At 41.7% G+C, this 14,130-nt stretch overlaps 1 protein-coding gene across 2 annotated transcripts in view; it reads right to left on the bottom strand.

The window, feature by feature from the left end:
- Window positions 1-222: 222 nt before the first annotated feature.
- The window catches only part of ZNF521 (zinc finger protein 521), a 316,517-nt gene continuing 302,609 nt past the window's right edge, over window positions 223-14,130 (bottom strand). For both annotated transcript variants that reach the window (XM_055559451.1, XM_055559450.1), the window contains one exon: window positions 223-3,802. In XM_055559451.1, the coding sequence (XP_055415426.1) occupies window positions 3,773-3,802 (30 nt within the window). In that variant the 3' untranslated portion in view covers window positions 223-3,772. The remainder of the gene's footprint in view (window positions 3,803-14,130) is intronic.

The following is a 14,130-nucleotide window of genomic DNA, read 5'->3' as shown; positions in this document are numbered from 1 at the left end:
ATATGTATATATGCCACATATATACATATGTGTGATATATATATCACACACACATATACAACACATATATGTGTATACATGTGGCATATAAATATAAACATACATATATATGAATCTTGCCCGTAATAGATTTTTTAAAAGTTTTCTAGATGATGCTAACGTAAAAAGTTCCTTGAACAATCAGAACACTTTACATTAGACCCGTTTCTCAGCATTGGCACTGTTGATCTTTGGCAGCTGTTAATTCCTTGTTCTGGGGACCCGTCCTGTGAATTGCAGGATATTTAGCAGCATCTCTGGCCTCTGCCTATAGATGAAGCCACATTCCTCCAGATGACAGCCACTGCATGAGGTCATAAAGTTAGGTCAGGAACACTGGGCATCGTGTTGGCCACTAGACTGCATAGAAAGCCATTGCGAAATTTCTTTGGGAATTAAGTGTTAGGGAAAAAAACTTTCATAAGGAACCGGTATAATCCTTTCTTTCTGTTGTTTTTTCCTTTGCTATCAGGAACCTCAAAGCCAATGTAAGAATGCATTCAAAGCAAAATTAAAGCAGAAAACAAGCCAATCACTCTACTGTGTTTTCACCATTCTGTAAGATGCTGCTTTTAAAAAATTATTTATTTATGGCTGTGCTGAGTCCGTTGCTCTGCGTGGGCTTTCTCTAGTTATGGCAAGTGGGGGTTACTCTTCTTTGCAGAGCTCGGGATTCTCATTGCAGTGGCTTCTCTTGTTGCAGAACATGAGCTCCGTAGTTGGGGTGCATGGACTTAGTTGCTTTGTAGCACGTGGGATCTTCCTGAACTAGGGGTTAAACCCGTGTTCCCCTGCATTGGCAGGCAGATTCTTATCCACTGGACCACCAGAGAAGTCCCAAGATGATGCTTTTCCTGTTAACGTTGTGTTAATCTTAAGTTGCCTTATATTCTTACGGCATGAAGCAGGAAATAAACATAAACAAGGTAACAAGCAGGAGGGAATGACTGTTCCATGCACTGTTCAGTATTTATGACCCAAAGAATGGTTGGTTATAAAGAAGAGCCTGCTGAATTTGAACGACTTTGTCACTGGAGGATCAGCCAGGCCAAGGGGTAATGAGTCAATTTCTTTGGCCTCCGGCTTTGTCTGGGAAGTGACTGAACCATGCTTGTATTGAAAGAACTCAATGGCCAGCCGTGTGATGGCCTCTAGAATGATAAGCCTCAGTCTCCATTGCGTCTTATGAAGTCCAACCCCTGCTGTTTACCAGGAGCTTGGAAAGTCTCCGAGGTGATGTTGTTAAAGGCAACTTGGGCTTCATCCCTGGATAAATACCATCACCTGCTTTCCTTTTCATGAATGAAGAGCAGCTTCCCTTTAGTAAAATATAACCCACTCATTAATAACCCAAGGTTTCAAAGCTTATAAAAAATCAGCATTAAGTGTGGCTATTTCATTTTAAATGCAAAATCTTTGAATAGACCAGAGATCTTAATTTTTTTAAATATAGCAGAGTATTTTAATTATGAATGCACTTGCATATTCTCAGCATACTTCATTATTTATGTAGCTGGTGAAAAAGCTTTTTAATTAAATAGCATGCTGGCAATCCATTGTGAAATGTATAGATGTAGATTTTCCTAGCATTAAAAAACTAAACACATGCGCATGATACCTTCTGGCAAGCCCACATGTACATTAATCACCAGGAGGTACTTGTTTCTAAGTGATCCTAAAATCTGACCAAACTGTCTTTTTATTGGAAACAAAATAAGTAGCATAATTTGCTGGCACTCTGCATGGTTATTCTCACTCAATTTGGTTATTCTGCACTCATTTGAAAATGGGGTAGAGCAGCTGTGGCCCCTACATCAGGAACAGGAGCTCCCAGCTGGGTACATCCTAAAACTGTCAGCTCTTAAACTCCACCCCAGGTCTACTGACTCAGCAATTCTGGGTGTCCGGTCAGCACCCTGTGAAGTAACAAGCCCTCCAGGTGATCCTTACGGAGGTTAAGGTTTGACACAGATTATGGAGTGAGGCTTATACCTGGTATCTGGGTTTTATTCATGGTTCCCCTCGTGACAGCTGGTCATAATAAAACGAATAAGTCCATACATTAGTTTCCTGATCAAAAAAACTGTTATGAAGATTCTCGCTTGTTTAAGGTTTAAAGAATTGCTTGAGGTTGTCAGAGTTTCAAAGAGGGTGAAAGAGTCCCAGTGGGTGAAGTATTTGAAGCAGGAGGTGGAAGATAGCTGCCCACTAATATCAAGTCTATACTCACCGATTTTGAGTCAAGATATATCAGGGCTCAATGTATACATGGCGATTCTCTTCTGTTTCCCTCAAAAAAGCCTCTGACATTCGAGAGCACCTCCTCATTCACCATTTTGTGGCAAGCTGTGGTGTGGTATCAGCGGTCTTGCGGAGACACCCCCGTGCCTGTTTGGAGGCTGATGACCAACCCATGTCACCTCCCTGGGCTAGGGGACCGAGGCCTGGAGGTGGGTGCTGTGCAGAAGACCACACCGAGAGTCCGTACTCCAGGCCAGCGCGACGCTTACAGGCTCCCGGCTCCCTGCTCTGTGCTTTGTCTTCTGAATGAACAAAGCTGCTTCTTAAGTACACATAAGCCAAACTGCCTCTCAAATTGCAGCCATCTACTTTGAGTTCAGATTTGCACAGCATGACATGAATTGGGCTGCAAATTATGCAGAAAACAGCCATCACATCCATCTGTGATGTCAAAATCCTCCAGTACAATGTGACCTACTAGGATCTGTGAGAGGAATGAGTACTTTAGGTCTGATGCCTTCTCTGTGCCATGTGATGAATCTCCTCCTAGGTGCTTTTGGCCTAGTGTGGAAAGGTTAACTATGACTGAGGTTGTGCCTGGGATATTCTCAAGAGCAGAACTCATTTCCAGGGGTGCAATTAGATTTTTTTTTTTTTAATGGCAACGTAACTAGAAAAAGAAAACACACACATACACTCATACCTAATGGTAAACTGAATTTATTTCCTCTTGGAAAACAATTCCAGTAATCTCCAGGTTCAGACCGCAGAGTAAACATTAATAACAGTAACATACAGGTTAGTTCAACTGATTCAAGAATTTGGCTGTGTGAAATCATTAAGGAAAACCTTGAACACTCAAAGCTTCAAAATGTATCCAGGAAAAAAAAATTCTTTGACAGTCTACATAACAACTATTGCATATATAGTGATGCTACCTGTCACATTGCAAGGCTTACAAATATATATACGGGCCTTACCCAGCTGTGGGGTTCTGTGAGAACATCTCTTCATGGTTTTTTGCAAGAATCTTCAGCAATAAAAAATAGTCTTGGGTTTAACCGTTGATATACCAAAAAAGAGAAATTCTAGGCTTAAGTGTTAAGAAAAGGAAGTCCAAATATAGTCTCACGTGTAACCGGGTTGTTTTAATCTGTCTTCCTTGAAAATACTTTCTCTTAAGCCATTTTGCTCACATTCTTTTTTTTTTTTTTAAATCTTGCCTGAATAGGGCCCAAGTCCACTTGTCTTTATAAGACCATTTTAGTATCAGACGACATAATACATGTGAGACACTTTATATACAGGGGGTCTATCCGGTGCTCAAAAGTTCAAACACATGAACATCCAACAGTTTTGATAATACAAGTTTTATGGTACAATACAATGTTTCTGAATAATATACATTAACAATGAAAGTTTCGTGCAAAGAGTAAAACATGTTCCCTTTTTGTGCCACAGAAGTCATTCTCCTTGAGACACGCTGCTTGCACTAGCTGCTGTGTTGGGTCATCGTGTGGTTCTGTAATGAGAAAGAAAACGGGGTGTGGGGAGAGAAAACCCTTAAGTGATCACATTTTCATCAAACCAAGTATCTAGTAATGCTCGTTGATTTACAATGGCCTGAAAACTGTTTCTGGGTCCGGAAGAATGGGGCCTCGGGGTTGGGGGGGCCTGGCTTCTCCCCACCCCCAGTGGGAGCCAGGAGGGAGGGGTGGGGTGGGGCCAGGGGGGGTCTTCCCTTTCTCTGACTCTGCTTCACTCCCCAGAAGATCCCCCTCACCTTCCACCATCTCTTATCAGCATACGCCTCTTTTCAAACACCAGGGTAACACTATTTTAACAGTTGCATTTATCTGTGCATTATTTCCATTGATTACAGATGCTTTTGTTCTACTCATGCTTAGAACATCTTAACAACAGAGACCCTATCCATCCCTAAATATAGATTTTATGGAAAAGAGCTGCCTGGCCAACACCTGACAAATGGGGCAGGAAACATCTCCAGCTCTGTTCCTGGGGGTGGGCTCAGGGTTGGGTCCCCACCTGGTGCAGGAGCAGATCACAGCAGCCTGAAACCAGCCCCCTCCAGTCCCCAGTAGGCACAGTCTTTGTTGTACTTTGGTGGTGTCCCCTTCATCCACACAGCACGTCCCCTTCCTGAGGCAACATCCTGGTTCCAAACTGTGAGCGGGAAACTGGGCTTTCGGGCAACTTATAACCACAAGCCAGGTCCAGAGGGGGAACACTGGGTGGGCGGGCTCCGGACCTGGACCTGTGGCCTGCATGGAGGATGCTCACACACCCAAATGACATTCATTCAGAGCAAACACCTGGAGATGACCCCACCTGCACCTTCCGTGAGCAGTGTTTTCCCACCTCTCACCGTCGACCCCCTCCCCCCATCCCTTCTGATCAGAATCTTGAGATCTGTCCCCAAGTATGACCACTTCCACGCTCATCCCATCTAAGACCACTTCCCCTGTCTCTGACTGCTTATATCATATGCAGCTGAGGTCTTGTCTTCTGGTTATCTGCAGTTCTGGCTCTCTTCCTGTGTCCGTAATTCTGGTCTTCATCCACTTATTCATTCCTTCACAAGCAGCTCTTGAATGCTTGCATCACCACCAGCCACAGGCCCCAGCATCACAGCACTTGGCAAAGAGGATCCGGCCAAATGAATGGCCAGCTAGGCAAGGGCCACTGGAAGGAGAAGGATGGTCTGCACCTTCACATTTTCAGAGTGCTCATGGACTCAAGAAAGTCACATAGGCACATAATGAAAAAGCCACCTCATGGGAATATATTAGAAATGACCACAGGAATATCACACACACCTAACCTGGCCTGGCCTTTGGGGAAGGCATTGGACCTAGCTTAGGACATTTTAGTTGAGGCTGGAAACACAAAGAGGCATTTGGGATGCAGGGCGGGTGCTCCAGGCCAAAGACCCTCATGGGTAAAGGCTACGAAGCAAGAATATACAAAGTAGGTTTGTGGACCTGCAGCTCATTCAGATTGGCTGGAATCTTCTTGAGTGTCCAGAACCAAGAGTGTGGATGAGAAATGAAGGTAGAGAGAAGTTTGGGGCCAGATTCTGAAGAGCCTTCTGTACCTGGCCAAGGAGTTCAGACTTGGTCTTGTGGGTGAGGAGGAGCTATGGAAAATTTTCAGCAGAGGTCTTTGTCTTTGAGATCTTTGTTATCTTTTCATTTCCCCAGGAAACTAGCCAAACGCCTGCCCAGTGAGTAGAGGGTGAAAGGCCAGAGGCTTGGCTGCTTTGCGTTGCCCAGCTGGGGCTTATAGCACCAGTGAGGGAGACAGGGGTCTTGTGAAGATGACCCAGGTCTTCTGTTCCCTATTTCAAACTAAGTCCAGTTTATAAGAAAATGGACAACAAATAATGAGGACTTTATTTCACTCACCTTTATTTAAAACATAACCATTTTTATTAATTTAGTGAAAGATGAGCTGGATTTTTTTATTCTTCTTTTAACGATATTAGCCTTAAAGTCCATACAGGAGCAGACCAGTTTTATGCCAACTCTTTTTTTTTTTCTTTGCATTGATTCTAAACAGTGCAAAATTTGTGCAAATTATATTTTGCAAAATTTGTGCAAATATTCTAAATTTGTGCAAATTATTTTTCTCCAATAGGCAGATATAAAGGGTAGTAAAAAAATTTTCTGTAAGATTGGGCTTGACTCTGAGATAGCAAAATGTATGAGAAAATTTAGACAATGCACTTTGAATGTTTTTATTGTTTATAACTCCTTTGATCATAATTACATTGATACTTAAGGGGATAGTAATGTTTCTTAGTCTCACTGGTATTTTGATGATCCTTTATGTCTGCCTATTGGAGAAAAATAATTTGCAGAAGTATATATTTAGAATCAATACAAAGGAAAAAAGTGAAAATGAAGTGTTAATCGCTTAGTCATGTGTGATGCTTTGCAACCCCATGGACTATAGCCTGCCAGGCTCCTCGTTCCATCAAATTCTCCAGGCAAGAACACTAGCCATTCCCTTCTCCAGGGGATCTTCCTGACCTGGGGATCGAACCTGGTTCTCCTGTATCACAGGCAGAACTCCATGGACAGAGGAGTCTGGCAGGTTACCATCCATAGCGTCACTTTCACTTTTTTTCCTTTGTATTGATTCTAAATAAATAGTTCTACAAATTATTTTTCTCCAAATGTAGACATAAAGGATAATTTAAAAAAACTGATGAGACTAAGAAAACATTGCTATCCCCTTAAATATCAACATAATTATGATCAAAGAGGTTATAAACAATGAAAACATTCAATTACTCAAAATGATCTGTCTAAACTTTCTCATACATTTTGATATCTCACAGTCAAGACTGATCTTACAGAAAGTTTTAATTTAAAAAATTAAGAAAATAAGTACAAGAAGCTGAGACAATAGTGATCTAAATGGTAGAACTTTGACAGGAGGATGTGTGATTTTTAAAATCAAAGTAAAATAAAATTATTAACATTATTTAAAGATATTTAGCAATGTCCCCGGCAGTTCAGTGGCAGTCCCAAAGCAGGGGGTCCAGGGCTCGATCCCTGGTCAGGGAACTAGATCCCTCATGCTGCAATCAGTGATTCCGCATACCACAACTAAGACTCGGTGAAGCCAAATAACTAAACAAATGTTAAACAATGGAGTGCTTACTACAGACATTCAACGTTCAATTGAATTGTGGAGGTTAATGAAGAAAGGTATATTACAATCTCTCCAGTGTTCTTCTATCTATACTGAGAAACTGCAAAACAGAAATCTAACCCAAATTGGCCACAATAGTTGGCAACAGTTGTTTCTTGGATGCTTTCATCCTAAACCAAAGCTATACACGTCTCTTCAGAGGTGCAAAGAAATGAACAACTACATATGAATCACTTACTGCAACAGATTGAAGTTGCTACTATAAAGGATTTATGCTTTGCATATTAAGAGAGAAGAATATAAATCATCGGAGAGAAGGACAAGGGTAGGGCTTGTGAAATGCAAGCTTCAACAAAAATAAGGAGCTGCAATATAAATAACGTCTAAATGGGAAATCTGGCATGAAATATGGTGACGGCAGAAAGTTCTCTCGGTGGGGAGATACCTGCATACCACTGAGGTCATTCATTGTCAGTCTTTCTCTTTTTTCTTCCAAATTGGCTGAAGGGGAGAACAGGGTTCCCCACCCCCAACCCCCGTCCCTAGGCATGGCATTTACCACTGTCAGTGATTCTCAAGGTGAGAAATAGGTGTGTGTGTTCAGTCGTGTCTGACTCTTTGCAACCCATTGGACTGTAGCCCACCGGGCTCCTCTGTCCATGGAATTTCCCAGGCAAAAATACTGGAATGGGTTGCCATGTCTTTCTCCAGGGAATCTTTCCAACCGAGGGATAGAAACCGGGTCTCTTAGGTCTCCTGCATTGGCAGGCGTATTCTTTACCACTGCGCCACCTGGGAAGCAGGGAAATGTGGCATATTTGCATGGAAAACAAAACAAACAAAAAGCTCAGGTGATTCTGATCCAGTCCTCAAGGGTTTGTCCTCACCATCTTGGAGGATCCCTGAGATGTGACTTCCCCTCCCCCATATAGTACTTTGAGTCACTGAAAATATGAATGACCTGATTTCATTTTCTGGAAGAAGGAATGGGTGTCTGAGCTGCACAGGTTGGAGATTAGGGGTTGGAGAGAAAGACAGCGTGTTCATCTCCAGACTTCACTGAAGATCCACCCATAAGAGAAACAAGAAGTTGCTTCTTGGGAGCCCTCTGCCTAATTGGGTGTGTTTTTAAAATCACAAAGGTTTTCAGAAAGGGAGACAAGAAGTGAGTGGGAAGGAGGAAACAGAGACCAGAGAAGTGCTAAGCCCAAGGAGAGGGCAGGTGCCTGGTGCTTGGTGCTCCTCGCCAGGCCAGCCACACCACAGAGCCCGCTGTGAACCCCCGCAGCAAGAACAGGGACAGGGACAAGCAGAGCAGAGAAAATGCTGCCGGGCCATCCTCGAGTCGCCTTCTCTTGTAAGAGTTTTCTGCTCTTCAGGTCTGGAGGAAACCACTACACTAGAACAAAGCAGTGGGTAATCTCACCAATTTTACACAGCAATTCACAGTCCCCAAAGTACTTTAATGCAATGACAGGTTATGAGAAAAAATATCTGTTCCAATGAAGGGAAAGTGTTTTACATAATCGAGGAGAACATCAGTGCAGCATCGACGCCGGTGGGGAGGGGTGATGACAGAAAAGGAAGTAGGGAGAGAAGAAAAGTTCTGTAATCCCACAGAGAGCCATATTCTACTCTGCAAAAAGCCATCTCTTGGAGACCCCATGTCTAAGTAACTGAAAATTGCAAACCATTAATCCCAGTTATGAACAGTTGTTTTACACGAGAGGGGTTTGTGTTAAAAAAAATTAAATTCACAACACACCTTAAAGCTTTAAAGACAATCCATCTACGTATGATACCTTAATAGCCAGGTTTAAAACAAAAAGAACACCAAAAACCCCACTCTCTTTACTGTAAAGGGCCCCATTTGGAAGGAGTTTGTTCTTTTTCTCCTCTAAAACCTGAAATTAAACTTAGAAAGCTAAAAAACAGATGAGGACCTTAAAAATTCCCTTCTAGCACTATGAATTTCTTTTTAAAATATGAGATGCCTTTCATTTTACAAGACTGGAATTCTCATTTTGGGCTTGGCACGCTAACACATGATTAATTCAGCCTCTCTCTTTCTGAGAGCTAACCACATTTACTGGTCAAACGGTTTAATCCTATTTAAAATGCAATCCAAGCAAAATATTTTTAAATAAAAATAAAAACCCACGATCCCCTGTAACTATTCACCTTGGCCAAACTATCCCATTTGCCTGAGATCTTGATGTGAATTTGAATATGTGCACCTATAACAATGATGAAGTTAAGCTCCAGAGGAAAACCAGGGGCCATCTACCTTCCCAGGGTGGAAAAATTAAGTCCCCACCCCAAAAGTGGCGCTCATGGATCACCCTCGCTTGGCCAGTATTTTGGAAGAGACGGTGTCTCATAGTCTGTGCTTTGGAGCCTTCTGTTGGCATCAACAAAATATTAAGTAGCAATAGTCATAAAAATAAAAACTATGTCTAAATGGAAGTTTTGTGAGATCTGTTGATTCAAAGATGTTAATCATTTTTACTGTGACTTGTCTATTTATAGCCCTTTGTCTCAAATTCTGAAAAGCTTTTAAAACTAAGAAAAAGAGCCATTTTAAAAAGGAAGGAAAAAAAAAAAAATAATAACAAGCTTTCCACTAATTCACCACGCCATTAGAATCCCAAATTTAAACTGGAGTTGTACTCAATTTAAATGAGATGTTTTCCAACCAGAGGAAATAGGAGGCAATTGTGGCTTTGCAACAATGCAAGGCGGCAAGAAATAAAAGAAATAGAAAGATTAAATGTAGCTGTTTCTTTCAACAGATGGTGACAGCGCCAAGGCAGCATGTTGTTTTTTCTTTAGTTGAAGAACGCAAACATCCGTAATCAATCATTGCTGATTAACTAATTATATTACCCTTCCTTTTATCACCGGGGTTGGACCTTTATCTGCAAACACTATCATAGTCTGTACGCTCTTATTTTTCTAGAAGCGTATCCCAGGACACAAACACAGTCGTGCAGTTACAGGCTGCAAACAGAATTCTACATTATTATCCACCTTTAAGCACTACTGCTTTATTTTTTATTTTTTTTTAAACAAAAGCAATTGGTTTCCAACAGGCTGGATAATAAGTCTTTTGACCTGCATTCTTCTTTGACCCATTAAGGTCACCCCTGTGCTCGGGCATATAGCTGACTTCAGAAATGCCTGCAAGTCCTACATTTCATCTCCTGCCCACTCAAAATAAAGCTTTCTTTAAATGTGTCTGCTCGGGTCCCTGAAGGCCAAAGAAGCCTCCCTGTAGTGGGCGATGGAGGGACAGAAGCCTCTGCCTTTATTAATGAATGCAGACCATTATGAGTCTGGCTGGCTCCTTCCCTGTTCCCAGAAGCATATACTGTACGTGACTTAAAATGCTAGAATATTGACACAAAGCGAGCTGGGCACCCCTAAGGAAAATTACTCCTTGGATATAATGTAGGCTCGTAACAGCTATTAGAGTACAAAATAAAACCCTCCGGGATCAAACTGACATATACCGCATTCTACCTAGTCCTCAAACATTAGAAGAAATTCTTTGTGAAGGCACTCTCAAGGACAGCATTAAACTGACTTTTGTAGCAATCTGCAACAGCTTTTTGGCTCAGAGCTTTTAGTACTAAATCTCTGGTTTGAATCAATATAAGTACTATATCTTCTACATTAATCAATACATTTGGTTCGATACATGTTCTATTAAATTATACTTTCTAATCAAGATTTTTACATTTCCACCCTCTCTCTTTTTTCCATTCCCAACTTTGTTTGCTAGTAAAACAGTTTTAAGAGCGTAGCCAGCTCATGGAGAGAAGATGTTGGGTGATCTCCCCTCACTGGTTAGAGAAAAAAATACAATGGCGAAGGGCAGCCTTTAAACATCTTGATAAGGTTAACGGGATTTGTGAAGGCGATAAATTAACATTTTCAAAGTCCACACAATTACAAAAAGGACTCATAGTTTTAAATTAATTAAAAGTGAATGACTTCAGCTCTGTAAGTACCATTAGAATGTTCTAAAAAATCACCCAAATCATCCACAATACCAATTAGACTCCGTTTCACCATCCCAAGGTTTCTCTTGTCCACAAATTATATTACTTTTTAGCTGGGGAAATCTGGGGTAATTGTGTTTTCATGGTCCCTACCTGGTAAAGATCAGGAACCTATACATGGGCATGTGCATTTTGGGGAGATACATTTTGGTGGCTCAGTGGTAAAGAATTTGCCTGCCAGTGCAGGAGATGCTGGTTCGATTCCTGGGTTGGGAAGATCCCCTAGAGAAGGAAATAGCAACCCATTCCAGTACTCTTGCCTGAGAAATCCCATGGACAGAGGAGCCTGGCAGGCTACAGTCCATGGGGTTGCAAACAGAGTCAGACACGACTTAGCAAATAAACAATAACAACAATGTACTTTTAATGAATATTCTTTAAAAGACAAATATATAATGTTTCCCAAAGTAAAAACTATATTCATAAAATGGATTTTCATGACTGGGGGTGGCTGACTCACAGTTTTCACTTTGGTAGAATTTACTAAAATGAAGTCTGCTCTTGTATTTTGATAAACAGCAATGGAATTTCCCAAACTGTCTGTCATGATATACTTTTCCTCTCTCTTTAATGCCATGAATGTTGCATTTATGATCATGTTTGCACTGACAGAATTTCCCTCTTTATTTTTTCATATGGTAATGTCATCACTGTGAACTTAGAGAGACACTGATGCATTTTCTTTTGACATTTAACAGTTTGCATGGGCTTCGCCTGACATTGCAAAGTATTTTCTGGGTGACACTAAGCTATATTAAAGCAAAAGGTGAAATGGCATCATCAGAAGTGATCAGAAAAATACACGATATTAAAGACAGAAAAGGACTATTAGGTTATTGAATTTGTCCCCTTGCTGGACAAAATTTGTTCTACGAAGTTTACACTCTGGGCTAGTTTTTAATGGTCTTAGCAATGAAATTTCCATCACACCTCCCAGAGGAAACAATTTCACATTCTAATAAACCTCACTGAAGGACATTTTTCTTTTTTTTTTGTATTTTTCCTTTGTACATTCATGCTAAAAAAAGCCTAGAAAAGGTCGGCCTGAGATAACTCTGAAGCAGGCAGACATTGGCACGTTTATGAGTTTATGTTCAGAAGCCTTCTTGATTATGTATTTGTAGTAGAAAGTTCTTCTGTCTCATCCAAAGAAACGCAAAAGACAATTCAGTAAGCAGTTTCTTAGTCATTATACAAAAATTCGTCATTCAGTTGCTTTGTTCTAGAGGGAGATTCCTACAAATTAAATGGAAGGCCAGGGAGATCAGGTTTCCCAACCTTAGCAGTAGTGGCTTGTTGGGAGGGACAAGTCTTTGCTCCTCTGTGCTCTAGGATGTTAGCAGCATCCCTGGCTTTCATCATCAACATGCCAGTGGCACCTTTCCAGTCATGACAGCCAGAAACATTTTCTCTGGTGCTTTAAATGGTAAAGAATCTGCCTGCATTGCGGGAGACCCAGGTTTGATTCCTGGGTCTGGAAGATCCCCTGCAGAAGGGAATGGCTACTCACTCCAGTATTCTTGCCTGGAGAATTCCATGGACAAGAGTCTGGTGGGCTACAGTCCATGGGGTCCCAAAGATTTAGAAATCTCTAGATCTTGCCATATCCCCTGGAGGAAAAAATCACCCGCAGCTGAGGACCACTGCCTGCAGTGTTTTGAAAACACACTGAACTCGCCATGCCTGCTTGAGGACACAAGCTAGTCTTCAGTCTCAGTGGCATCTGTTCCCCATCAAATTAAAAAAAAAAAAAGGACAGCAAAAGAGACACATATATACCATATGGAACTATACTGCATGGCATTTAAAAAATATGTTCAGGGATTTCCCTAGTGGACCAGTGGTTAAGAATCTGCCTTTCAATGCTGGATGTATGGGTTTGATCCTTCGTTAGGGAACTAAGATATCACATGCCAGGGAGCAACTTGTGGAGCCCACACGCCACAAGCAGAGTGAAGCCTGTGCATTGCAGTGAAGATAACGCATGCCACAATTAAGACCTGACACAGCCATAAAACCAACACTGAATATTCATTGGAAAGACTGATGCTGAAGCTGAAGCTCCAATACTTGGGCCACCCGATGCGAAAATTTGACTCACTGGAAAAGATCTCGATGCTGGGAAAGATGGATGTCAGGAAGAGAAGGAGACGACAGAGGATGAGATGATTGGCTAGCATCACTGACTGAATGGACATGAGTTTGAGCAAAGTCTGGGAGATAGTGAAGGACAGGGAAGCCTGGTGTGCTGCAGTTCACGGGGTCACCAAGAGTTGGACATGACTTAGTGACTGAACAACAACAACAAAATAAAATAAAAATATGGTAGAAAAATCATGAAAAGGATTGTTTGAAATATATAATAAGTGGCATTGCTTGTATGAATACTCATTTCTCCAAAAATATCCACTTATTCAGCAATGTACTAAGACCTTCCATGTACCATCAGTGAACAAAGCTGGAACATGTGACACTTAATCAATGCTGTTTTAGAAATATTAACAATATAATAAAGTATAAAAGGACCAAAACATTAAGCTGTGGAAATTAATATTTAAGGTATGGAAACAACTCCCTACTCTGAACAACTGCAGAGCCCCCATCCCTCATTTGCTGGTCGAGATTCAACAGCAGGCGTTAGCGATGTAAGTGATGCCTCACAGAACTAAAGAAATGGTTCCTAGCAGCATCTGTTCCAACATCCCATTTCATAAATGATGAAATCAAGTCCCAGAGACTTGAAGCCAACTTTCAGGGTCTTATAGCTACTCCACGGCTGAACTGGCTTCTGCGAAGAAGCAACTGGTGAGTGGTACCGGTTCCCATGTTCTAATCCCTGGGCTGGGCTGACTGTGGAGCCCAGACAGATGCTCACCATTAGGGCACTCACCAGGGACAGGAGGACCGGGTACCATGGATCATAGAGAAAGGGCACCTCACCTCCTGAGCTTAGTTCTTGGAGAAGTCACACTTGCCTGGTGCTAGAGTGATGATGAGGAAGCGGAGGTTAGAAGACAGAGACAGACTCCAGGGGGAAGGCAAACAGGAGCCAGGCTAAGAGTCACGGAGTTGGGGGTGACTGATCCCTGGGGGGCTGGAGATCCAT

Source organism: Bubalus kerabau, chromosome 21, assembly GCF_029407905.1.
Source record: "Bubalus kerabau isolate K-KA32 ecotype Philippines breed swamp buffalo chromosome 21, PCC_UOA_SB_1v2, whole genome shotgun sequence".
Classification (NCBI taxonomy): domain Eukaryota; kingdom Metazoa; phylum Chordata; class Mammalia; order Artiodactyla; family Bovidae; genus Bubalus; species Bubalus kerabau.
The sequence above is the reverse complement of the archived record's forward strand: the minus strand, read 5'-3'. Positions and strand labels throughout refer to the sequence as shown.